The sequence below is a fragment of the Pteropus alecto genome, unplaced genomic scaffold (assembly GCF_000325575.1).
Source record: "Pteropus alecto unplaced genomic scaffold, ASM32557v1 scaffold30, whole genome shotgun sequence".
NCBI classification, from domain to species: Eukaryota; Metazoa; Chordata; class Mammalia; order Chiroptera; family Pteropodidae; genus Pteropus; species Pteropus alecto.
This window is the reverse complement of record NW_006429782.1, coordinates 685,757-697,185: the sequence shown is the minus strand read 5'-3', so window position 1 is coordinate 697,185 and position 11,429 is coordinate 685,757. Positions and strand designations below refer to the sequence as shown.

The window sequence follows — 11,429 nt, the reverse complement described above, 5'->3', positions numbered from 1 at the left end:
GGTCAGGGGCCTGGGCCAGGTGGCGTGCGTCCAGCTCAGCCTCCAGCGCGCGCTGCTTGCGCACGTACAGGCTGGGCGCGCAGGCGCCAGGCGACACGGCGGTGGCCGCTGCCTGGTGCTTGGCGGGCCGGTGGGCCAACAGGTTGCGCAGGGCCGCGGCGCTGCCCATGGCGATCATCTTGTGCTTGGAGTGCACCAGGTTGCGCAGCATGGCCACCGCGCCCAGGTCCCACAGCAGCTCCTGGTCCCGCGGGCTGCGGGCGGACAGGTTCCAGAGCGTGCCACAGGCGTTGCTCACGATGGTCAGGCTGTGTGACGTGAGGTGCTGCAGCAGCGTCTGCAGGCAGCCGTGGTCCCGCAGCACCTGCCTGTGGCCAGAGAAGCGTGTCAGGCAGCTGCCCCCCATCCCACGGGGGCGGGGCAGAGGGGCGTGCCAGGCCGGCTGCCCTGTCCCACCAGGAGCCGGGGGCCTGCCTTTAGCAAATGAAGATGTGAGGCCCGGCGGGTACTTCTCAGAGACGGGAATGAACGGTGGTACCAGTCTGTCCCAAATACTGACTGAGGCATCCTTGTGCTAAATTTACTTACTTGTTAGTAAATAAAACATTTATAAAGTAATACTAATAGTACGTTAATAGTACTTTAAAGTAAAATTTTGTATATCAGCACATCACGTGTGATATTTAGGATAGACTTATACTAAAGATAAATTTTGTTTTAAAAAATACCAAGTATATTTATTATTAGCGTTAGTTAATCAATGTACTTATTTTAATAAAATTTTTAGCACATGTATATCCTATGTGATGTTTCAGATAGACATATACTAAAAATAAATGTTATGCATCTCAAAACATTAGAAGCACTATTTATCATTGATATTACCTAGTAAACGGGAAACACTTATTTTAACAAATAGGCATTATTTATTAACATTATTTAGTAAATGTCTTAATAACAAATAAATACTTGACTCATATTGGTGAGAAAATAATGGATACTTTTATCTTAGTAAGTTAACATTTAGTATAAGTCTATCCCATGCAATATTTGGGAGACACTTATACTGAAACAGAATTAGTCCCCTGGGACAAATCAGGCACATCTATCACAGGAGGACAAACAGGCTGCCTCAGCGACAGTTCACAGCGGAGCGGGATCTGCCACCCCCAGCCCCAGCCCACACCCGGGAGTCCCACTGACGGGCAGGGCAGGGGCTGACCTGTAGTCCTCGCGGGTGGCGATGAGGCTGGACACATTGCGTAGGATGCCACCGCCGCTCTCGATGATGGCCAGCGAGTTGCTCTGGCACTTATAGGTGAGCGTGCTCACCAGGAAGCCCAGGGCGCCGTCCACCTGGCAGATGGCCGCCTTGTTCTCTGTGCTATGGGCCGAGAGGTTCCACAGGGCGCTGAGCACACTCTTCAGGGTGGACTCCTGGGCACGGGCGGGAGGGCGGAGGTCAGAGGACCCGCCGGGCACCAGGCCCACCCACTCAGCCCTCCCGTCTAGATGCAACAGAAAGATGGAGGGAAAGGGGCCTGAGTACTACTTTGAATAAAAGTGGGAGGCCATCGTGTCGGCCCTCACGGGGTCTCCAGGGGCAGGGCCGGGGGTCCCGGGACGGCTGCAGCTGGACCACCTGCTAAGCGAAGTGGCAGTTCCTCTGGCCCGATCTCCTCCGACACGGAGAACTCGCCAGTGTCCCCCGCCCTGTGACTGGCATCACGGCGATGGTGGCGGTGCCCTCTTCCTGGGTTCCACCCCCCTGCCCCGCTGCACCCGGTCCCCCGCCCTGTGACTGGCATCACGGCGATGGTGACAGTGCCCTCTTCCTGGGTGCGTTCCACCCCCCCGCCCTGCTGCACCCACCTGGTACCCACCTTGGAGGCCCGCAGGACGCACTGCATCAGGGCGGTCATGCTGCCAACCTCCCTCAGCACCTTCTTGCTGTTGATGTCGGCCCTCCAGGACAGGTTGCGCAGGATGCTGGACACCACCTGGGAGGGGCGCAGGGCGGGCGAGGTGGGCAGGCGCGCCCTCAGCCCCACCCATGGCGGGCTCCAGATGGGAGGGAGTGGCCATCGCCCGTGAGGGCGGGGGCTCCATCATTGGGGGCCTTGGGCCGGGGGGGACACCCCGCAAGGCTCTCCCCGAGGCCTCCCACCCCACCCTCCGTTACCTGGTGGAGCTCTTCACTCTCAGAAGCCAGCTGGGCCACAATGGCCTCCATGCAGCCCCGCCGGGCACACAGTGTGGCCTGTGGGGTGACAGGAAAGTCCCACCATGGTGGGCAGGAGCGGGAGCCTCAGCCCCCCCATCTTCACCACCACAGCTTAGATGAGAAAACTGAGGCTGAGATAGGCACAGACACCCAGCCTCCCAACCCAGAGGCCCCATGTGCCGCAGCCGAGCAGCCAAGGGCACAGTGGCCTGTCCCTCCAAGTCCAGCCACAGCACCTTCTCTCACAGGCCTCTCTGGGCCTTAGTCCACCTGCCTATAAACTGGGCCCAGCTGTCCCCACTCCTTAGGGCTGTTTCAAGGTCAGGACAAGGTGGAGGAAGGCTCAGACCGAGGGATGGCACCGACCCCGCCCACCCCGGGCACCTTGTTGGCAACGTCCCCAAAGGTGAGGTTGGTGAGGGTCATGCCGGCATATCTGCGCAGCGCGAGGTTGAGCGGGTCCCGGGTCATCTTGTGCATCTCATAGTCGACCTGCAGCAACTCCGCCACGGCCTGCAGCCCACCTGCGGGGAGGCGAGAGCGGGCGTGGCGAGGCTGGGGGCAGGCAGGGCACCCTCCACGCCCCCCCACACCTTCCTCCCAGCCCACACCGCTCCCCTACTTAGTTGCCTCCCCCACTCCGCCCCAGATCATCCTTCCTCAAGACCACCTCTGAAGTCCCACTCTGAGGACGCTTCCTCTGGGCAGCCTGCCGCTAGGCCGGCATGGGCTGGATGGGCCATGCCTACTGCATCCCAGGGCAGGGTCTGGAGGGCAGGTGCTCAGGGGGCGCCGACGCCTGTCACACAGGCCTCCACGCACGAGGACAGCTGGGTTTTCACTTGACCAAGAGCAGGCAGACGGTCAGTGTGAGAAGGAAGGAACATGACCTGAACATGAGGCGCCCGCCCTCCCTTCACCGAGCAAAGACCGCAGGTGCAGGCTGCTCGCGGTGGCCGGGGCGGTCGGGACACTTCCGTGGCTTCCAGATCTGTGTTTTTATTCGGGTTGGGTGCTGCCTGCCTTGATTTTCTGCACCTTCCTGTGTAAACCCAGCTGGGAAGGGAAGACTCAGGAGGGGTGTGTTCTCTTTAGCGTGTGCTGTCGCCGTGTGCTCTGCACCCCAGCCGCGGACCACGTGAGATCTGGTCTGAGCTTTCAGTGTGTGACCGCCTGCTCGGTGAGAAGCAGCATCGCGTTTTGTAACAACTGGAGTAAAAACGAGCACGTGCATGAGATTTGGGGCCTTAGGCCCTTCCTTTTTGCACGTTTCCATGACTTTGGCATGAGGAGATGTCGCAATGCTCTGAAACCCACAACTTTGGAAGGTTGCCGAAGGCTCCGATTCTGTGTACTGCGTTGGACCGCTCACCTTCGCCCTTGGCTTCCCAGCCATCTCCCTGTCTTCTGAGCGCCAGGGCTGAAAGGCCTGCCCAGGGCTGAATGAGGCCCAGAATTCTTGGGCTCCGTGGGGCAGGGGGAATGCGTGGGGAAGGGGAGGGGGCACTCACCCAGCTCGTTCATGGCACGGCGGTATTCCTCGTCAAAAGACAGCTTCATCACTGCACAGGTGGCCTGGCAGATCTGCGGCTCGATGGGGACCGGGGCTGTGGGCCAGGGGACCAGGTCAGAGCCCACTCAGTCCAAGACACATCCCCTGGTGGGTCCCGCCCCTCCCTGCCTTCTCCACCCCAAAGGCCAGCAAAGACTGCAAGCATGCAAATCGCCGCATGCTTGGCACCTAAGTGAGTAACGAGGTGCCTGCCTCACCCAGCGCTGGAGTGGGGGATGAGGCCATGCTGGGCACTCAGGACCCTTTGCTGGTGCTCTTGTCATAGGATCACTTTGCGATCAGCTGCCAAAACTTAGGAATCTCAAAGTCTGCATCCACAACCCAGCCACACATTCAATTGACTGTTTCTTGAGCTACCCTACACCTAGAGCATTGCCTGCTCATCATGGCTGTCCCTCTACCGTTCTGTCATGACAAGGTCACCACAAGGCCTCAGCTGGCGTGTGGCACAGAGAAGGTGTACAGAAAAGGCCACTGGCCGCGGTCACGGGGGAAGCCCAGGCCCAGTGCCCGCTGCGGCCGGGAGGCGGGCGAGGCCCCATACTCACCGCCGCCCGCGCCGCCGTCCTGGGCCCGCAGCCAGTCCCAGCAGGTCTCGCAGTAGGCGCGGATCTGCTCCAGCACGTGCAGGACGCGCATCTCCTTGCGCGCCAGGCCCTGGTCTGGCTGGGAGAAGACGATGTTGTGCAGGGCCGCGTTGGCGCGCATGCGCGCGTCCTTGGCTCCTGGCGCCCCGGGGGTCCCTGGGCGGCCCCCCGCCTCGGCCTCTGTGCCGTGCAGGATCTGCAGCAGCAGCGGCAGGCAGCCCGAGCGGCGCATGGCCACGCAGCTCTCGGGAGAGCTGGACATGGCGAGCAGCGTGCGCGCCGTGTCCTCCTGGTCACGCGTCGCCAGCATGGACAGCAACCAGAAGACCACCTCCACCTGGGGGAGCAGGGTAAGGGGAAAGGCAGGGTGGGGAGCCCCACCTCGTTAAACACCTGGCCTCCGCCAGCCTGCCTCCCTCCCCAGCCAGGGGCAGCTTCCACACTCTGGGTGATTTGCCCGAAGCACAGTGGGTGTCCCATGACCCCCAGTCCAGGAGAAACGCTTCCTCACCCCACCATCGTCACCTTGCACCCCCTACGGGGCCCACCACACACACTCCTGGGGAGATGGATGGGGCTAGTGATTGTGGAGATGCCCCCAGTACATGAGGCCAAATGTCCACCCCACTGGCCTCTTTGGGCGCTCCTGAGGTGCCCTTACGTCTAAGTCTAGAGGATCCCCCAAACACACAGGACAGGTATTTCTGCCCACCTCGCCAGGCCCCAGACCACATGCTGGCCCAAGTAGCCTCACGTGCCTCAACCCAGCCGGCTGCCACCCCCCCCACCCCGCCTTGGGAGGGCGCCTGGACATCCCCTCACCTTGCTGTTGCCCGGTTGAGGGGCACCGTCCCCAGAGTGCGTGGGGACCTCAGTTTCGGGGTCCTCGTCCAATGGCACCGACTTCACCGCCAGCAGGGCCTGCGGGGAGAACACTAGCCCTGGGGTTTCTGCGGGCACCCCGCAAAGTACCCAGGCTGCCTACGCCAGCGGAAGCTCCCATGAGGACATAGCAGGGGTTCCACCTATGCGGCACTCTGGGCAGGGTTCTCAGGGGTCCCTTGGCTGCCTGGGGCTGTCGCCACCCCCTAGGACCGTGACCCCACCCCTCCCAGTACCTGGGGCTCGGTCTGCTGCACCCGGTCCTGTGCTGACAGCAGTTCCTTGTCTATCTGCTCCAAGCGTGAAGCTCGGATCTGCGAGGGAGAAAGGCGAACGTCGTGGCTGACCGGCCCCCGTCTTAGCCCCGCCCACCGCCCGATGAGGCCCCACCCACTCTCCAAACCCTGTCCCTCCATCGGTCCCGAGTGTGGCCGTGCTCACTCTCCTGACCCCACCCCCAGACTTAACTCCACCTACTTTATGGTGTGGCCCTATCCACTGTCCCAACCCCACTCTCGGCTCGGACTCCGCCTACTCCTCGATATGGCCCACCCACTCTAAACCTCGCCCGGATGTCTCGCTGCGCGCGCATCCTGGCCCTAGCCACGGCCCAATCCCCCTACCCTAGGCTCTGACTCCACCTACGCCCTGATTTGGCCCTACTTTCTGTCTAGACCCCGCCCCAATCTCCTAGCTCTGCCCCCCACTTAGGCCCTACTCTAGACCCGCCTATTTCCTTATTTGGCCCCACCCCTACTTAGACCCGACCCATCCTTCCAGCCCCGCCCACTCCCCGTATGGCCCCGCCCACTGACTGAGTCAACGCCCATGGCTTCTTTGGCTTCTTCACTCAGTTAAGCCCACCGATCGCCCTTCGGACTCTGCCCTCGGAGCCCAGCTCAGCCCTTCGCCACCTCTGGCCCCACCCACAGCAGACTCCGCCCTCTGACTCGCCCATCGGGCGTGGCACCGCCCACCGCCGCACCTGCGCCCGCTGCACCATTTCGTCCGAGGTGCCGAAGCGCTCCTCCATCAGCGAGCGGATGTGCTGAGCCTCGAACTCCAGCTGCTGCCGGATCAGGTCCATCTGCATGGAGAACTGCTGGGAGGGGTGGAGGGGCCGCGGTGAAAAGGCGCCCGGGCCGGGGGGGCGGGTCTCCCCGCGCCTCCCCTCTCCCGCGGCAGGGCCGACCCGCCGTAGCCCCGCGCACTCACTGTCTCCACGTGCGGCAGCTCGTCCAGGCGCTTGGACAGGCCCTGCAGCTGTGAGTAGTACCAGAGCTTCTCCTTCTCCTCCTTCTCAATCTCATTCAACAGAAAACACCTGGGGGAAGCGCAGCTAGGTGGGCCGAGGCTCGCAGACAGGGAGCCATCGGTGCGTGTGGTGGTTTATTTTGATTTTTGTAATCGCTCGTTGGGTGCCTAGCGTGTGCCAGGTTCAAGAGGCAGCGTGGCAAAGTCTTGCCCTTGGTGCTCCCCTGCTCTAGAGGTGGGTGGGTCGGGCACAGAAAGTTAATTAAAAAGGAAAGTTAATTAAGAAGGACCCTGAAGGCGCTGTTCTGCCTCTACCGGCTCCGACACAGGCTTATCTCCCTCCAGCCCACACTGAGGAGGCTGCAGGCTTGGACTGCTCCCGGTGCAACAGCCTCCCTCTTAACGCGCCGTGGGCCGACTGCCGTTCCTTCCCATTCTCCAAAGCCGAAGTCTACAGCTGGGACGGGCTACCGCAGGGGCCCCCAACCCTTGGGCCGCAGACCGGTGCTGGTCCGTGGCCTGTTAGGAACCGGGCAGCTACCGCAGGGGCCCCCAACCCTTGGGCCGCAGACGGGTGCCGGTCCGTGGCCTGTTAGGAACCGGGCGGCACAGCAGGAGATGAAGCTTCATCTGTATCTGCAGCCGCTCCCCAACACCAGCATCCCCGCCTCAGCTTCACCTCAGATCCTCAGGCATTAGATTCTCATAGGAGCACCGGTCCCTGGTGCCAAAAAGGTTGGGGACCGCTGGGCTAGAGGGCTTGCCTGAGGTCACACAGCAGCAGAGCATGGACTTAACTCGAGGCCTTTCTGGAACTGCCCCATCTGACCCCACACAACCCAACCGAGCTGAGACCCTGCCTTCCGCTCTGCTGGCCCCCCGCCCAGCTTTCCTGGGCCACAGCCCTCTCTCCACAAAGACTGCCTTGAGCCCCTCTGGCTCCAAGCCTAACGCTGAGCCCTGGCACTGGGCACAGCCTTGTCCCTGATGACGCCTGGGTGTCGGGGACCCCTGGGGACGTCCCCTAAGACTCCTTCCCTCTGCCACGAATATCCCCCTCCCCTTTGTCCTCCAGCTGAGGTCCGCTGTGCTACGATAGGGGAGTCAAGAGACACAAAAAGCCAGAGCCCGAATAGGCGGCTCCCAGGTGGGTGGGGCTGACCCAGGGGGTGGAGCCTTGCTGGTGGTGGGCCAATCAAAGGGCAGAAGATGCTGGGGGTGGAGTCTGGCTGGGGCCGGGCTACATGACAGCGGCCAGTGGTCAGTTTCCCCGCAGTCTCACCGTTCCCTGTCCAGTTCCTCCAGCAGCCGGATGGTGGCCCGGCTCAGCTCCCCAAAACCGTCCTTGGAGGGCCCGGAGCCATGGACCGGGCTTTCCTCGGGGGTCCGGGCAGCGGGCTCAGGGCTCAAGGCCGGTGGCTGGAACTTCAGGTTGTACAGGCTGGTAATGTCCACCTGCAGCGCTGGATTGGAGTGGAGGGGGAGGGCACGGTCAGCACCCCCCTTCGCCCTTCCTCCTCCCGGCTCCTTATGGGAGCGGATGGGGTCGCCCCAGTGTGCAAACGGGGCTCCCAGGCCGGCCCCTCACCTTTAAGCTGATCTAGCACCTCGGTCTGCCCGGAGGACACCAGCACTCGGGCCTCTTGCTCCAGCTTGCCCTGCAAGTGCTTCAGGACCTCCTGGAAGTGGGGGCGGGACACAGTGCCAGTTGGCATGGTCACCGCCCCGGGCTGCCCCAGGCCCACCTCCTTGCGAGATGCCCCCGGCCCTGCCTGTCCATCCATCTCCGGGATCCGGCACCCTGGTGTTTGTCCCTGTCCTCCGCCCAGCGCCCTGCCCCACCTTCATGCCGGACGTCTCCGTCTCCAGCTTGGACAGGTGGCTTGAGTTGTCTCGCAGCTCTTGCCTCAGGTGACTGTTCTCGGCCTTCAAGGCCTCCACCTGCCGCACCAGCTGCTCGTAGGGCGCCACAGAGCTCGTCATCTTCAGCTCCTGCAGCTCCTGAGACCACAGGTCAGAGCATTCCCAGAGGCTCTGAGGAGGGGGCGGCCTGGGACCGGAGCCCGAGCCCTCCCACCTAACCCTGGGTCTCGATCCCGGGCCGGGCATGCACTGTTGTGGGCGGGACAGTGCTCGCTCAGGGAACCTGGGGGACAGACGGCATGGCAGATGGAGTGACAGACACAGGCAGGAACAACGGGAGACAGAGGCAGAGCCATCAGGTGAGTGTTCAGACACGCAGACATCCCAAACGCCCGACCGATCTACAGACAGACAGAGACTTCCACACTCACAGCTGGGCTCCGAGACACAGGTGCTCGACAGATGGCCAGAGTCAGACAGACGGACAGCCGAGACCCTGACAGTCTAACCCAGCAGACGGACTGGCCAGCCCGGTGCCACCAGGCTCACAGACACACTCACAGCCAGAGAGAGAGAGAGACAGGTGGACAGCCCAGCTCCTTCCCTGTGGCAGCGCCGCCGCCCAGAGGCAGGTAGACAGCCTGCCAGCAGGCCCAGCGGATGAACAATAAGAACGTCGTGAGTGTTTTCAGAAAGCAGTGGACCGACATCAGCCCACCACGCTCCCCCTGGGAGTGCAGAACCTGGAAGCTCTGCAGCCTGCACACCCCCTCCATCAGCGCTGGGGCCCGGGAGCTACCTCTGTGGACCGACAGCCCTGCGGCCAGCCCTCCGCGAGGCCCCGCGGCCCCAGGCGCACCAAGCCCGTTCCCTGGGCTCTGCCATTGCCGCCTGCTTCTTTGTGTGTCTGGCTATCCTTCCTCCCTCTGGCCCGACCGGCCTCCCTCTGTCCAGCTGGCCAGAGCCTCCCCCCTCGGCTTGGTGCTCCCGCCAGCGCTGCCCCGCCCCTGGCCCCCCTTCCCTCTTTGTTTCCTTCCCATTAGCGCTCCCCCTCCCTCCTCCTTTGTCTGAGGTGCACCAATGGCAGCCCATCCCCTCTGCCACCTCCTCCCTGAGAGCCGCCTCCTCCTGCCCACCTGAGCCCCCTCCCCAAATCGAACAACACCCCCCTTCCCATTCCCCCTCCCTCCCCCACCTGTCCACACTCATTCATTCACCTGCTCATTTATTTTCCTCTCTCCTACCCCCAGAAGGCCCTCCACCCACTCTGGGGTCACCAAGGACACGGCTGGGCTGGAGTAGGGGTAGGGGCCTGGGCCCCAGGTGGGGGAATGGGTAGGGCCATCCCAACGGGCTTAGAGGACCTAGTGCATGCCTGGCTCTGTCATCTGGCTTCCTTGTCACAGCCGTGGGTCTTGGGGGCCACCATTAGGTTGTTCCCAGCTGGCAAAATGGAGCGTGGGGGTCAGACAAGGCGTGACTGGGACCCAGAAGTCCCGGCAGCGCAGGAGGCACACAGGACCCCCCGCCCCCGCAGACCTCGGTTTGCCCATCGGAGGAGTTGGGGGGACTCAGTCTGCCAGGCTGTCTTGTGGGCTGATGTGAGGGTCAGGAGGGCCACTGTTCGCCGAGCAAACACAAGTCACAAGTCACAGGGCAGAGGGAGGGGACAGTCAGAATCGGAGACGGCGTGTCAGGTGGCGGAGGAGGCCAGCCACTTGGGGATAACAGCCTTCGCCTACCACCCCAATATCGATCCTGCTTCAGGCTCAGTCGGGGGTCCCAGCTGGGGATCAGGCCCAGGGTTGTGGCAAGGTCCCTGTGCCCTGGCTGGGGTCGCCATACTGTGCCCAGTCAGGGGAAGCACTCGGTGAAGCACAAATCCCTGCATATCCCTCCCAGCCCCCAAACCCAGACCCCCTTCTCGAGCCCCCTTCACCTGCCCCTGATACCTGGCAGTCAGTCCTATGTCCTCATGAGATGGAGCTTGGCAGCAGGGCCACCCCCAGGGCTCCCCCACATTCCAGCCTGGCTCCCCAACTCAACACGCTCACCAGCCCCTCAAGCTCCACCCAGCCGGACCCTCCCTCCCCCAGTTCCCCACACTCCTGTCTGGACAGCCTCGCGGCCTCCCACAGTCCACTCCTCACGCACAGAAGGAGGAAGCCGTGACTCGACTCCCGCTTCACTAGCCGCCATGGCTCTCGGGTGCCCCCAGCATAACACCTGACTACTCCCCGTACAGCCTACGCTCTTCTCCTCAGGCCTCTGCACGTGCGGTTCTCCTACCTGGAACCCCTCCCCTGACTCCCGCCATACCAAACCCCTAGATGGCATCGGGGACCTCCTGGGGACTCCCCGAGATAGTCCCATCACCAAAGGAAAAACACCAATAGCTGGAGGTTCCAGGGGAGGGTGGCACACATGTAGCCCAAAGGGGCCCCTCTCTTTCCTTCAATCCAAATACCCACTTTATAGAAAGGTGCAGCAGCCCCCCCCACCTCCCCGCCGCCCGAGGCACTCAGCAGGCCTGCTCATAGACTCGGGGAGGTCCAGGTATTGAAGCCTGTGAGTGGGTGTGTGCGTGGGACAGGCGCCCACCTCCCTGGGACTCGGTTTCCCTTTTGGTCCACCCTGGAGGAACGGAGGCTCCAGAGTGTGTGCGGACCTGTGCGGCAGAGAAGGGGTGGGGGGTAGAGACCCCCTGCAGATGTGGAGGCCGCGCCCCCTGCCCTCCACCCGGGAGAGCGCGCCGCTTACTTTATCTCGCTCCGGCTGGGCTGGGCTGGGGGAGGCGTCACGAGCTGGGTCCTGCTCCCACGGCGCAGCTCGGCGGCCCCGCCCTAGATCCCGGCGCCCCTGGGCCGGGGCGGCCGCGGGGCGCGGGCTCCGGGGCTCCGAGGCTCCGGGGCTCCGGGCTGTGCCGGCAAGGGGCTCAGGAGCGGACAAAGCCCGGTACAGGCCTGGCAGGCAGCGCCACGGCTCAGGGCGCTGGGCGAGACCACCGCTAGCGGGGGAGGATGCGGGATGCAGGCGGCGGCCAATA

General features: G+C 63.0%; 1 protein-coding gene across 1 annotated transcript in view; it reads right to left on the bottom strand.

Annotated features, from left to right (window-relative positions):
• APC2 (APC2, WNT signaling pathway regulator) overlaps window positions 1-9,358 on the bottom strand; it is a 13,995-nt gene extending 4,637 nt beyond the window's left edge. The window contains exons 1-14 of the mRNA XM_025042360.1: window positions 8,363-9,358; window positions 8,109-8,199; window positions 7,803-7,983; window positions 6,482-6,590; window positions 6,252-6,368; window positions 5,503-5,580; window positions 5,207-5,305; window positions 4,346-4,721; window positions 3,736-3,831; window positions 2,609-2,748; window positions 2,183-2,260; window positions 1,884-2,000; window positions 1,223-1,437; window positions 6-368 (exon numbers count right to left, since the gene is read on the bottom strand). Of these exons, the coding sequence (XP_024898128.1) occupies window positions 6-368; window positions 1,223-1,437; window positions 1,884-2,000; window positions 2,183-2,260; window positions 2,609-2,748; window positions 3,736-3,831; window positions 4,346-4,721; window positions 5,207-5,305; window positions 5,503-5,580; window positions 6,252-6,368; window positions 6,482-6,590; window positions 7,803-7,983; window positions 8,109-8,199; window positions 8,363-8,629 (2,327 nt within the window). The 5' untranslated portion in view covers window positions 8,630-9,358. The remainder of the gene's footprint in view (window positions 1-5; window positions 369-1,222; window positions 1,438-1,883; window positions 2,001-2,182; window positions 2,261-2,608; window positions 2,749-3,735; window positions 3,832-4,345; window positions 4,722-5,206; window positions 5,306-5,502; window positions 5,581-6,251; window positions 6,369-6,481; window positions 6,591-7,802; window positions 7,984-8,108; window positions 8,200-8,362) is intronic.
• Between the last annotated feature and the right edge of the window lie 2,071 nt (window positions 9,359-11,429).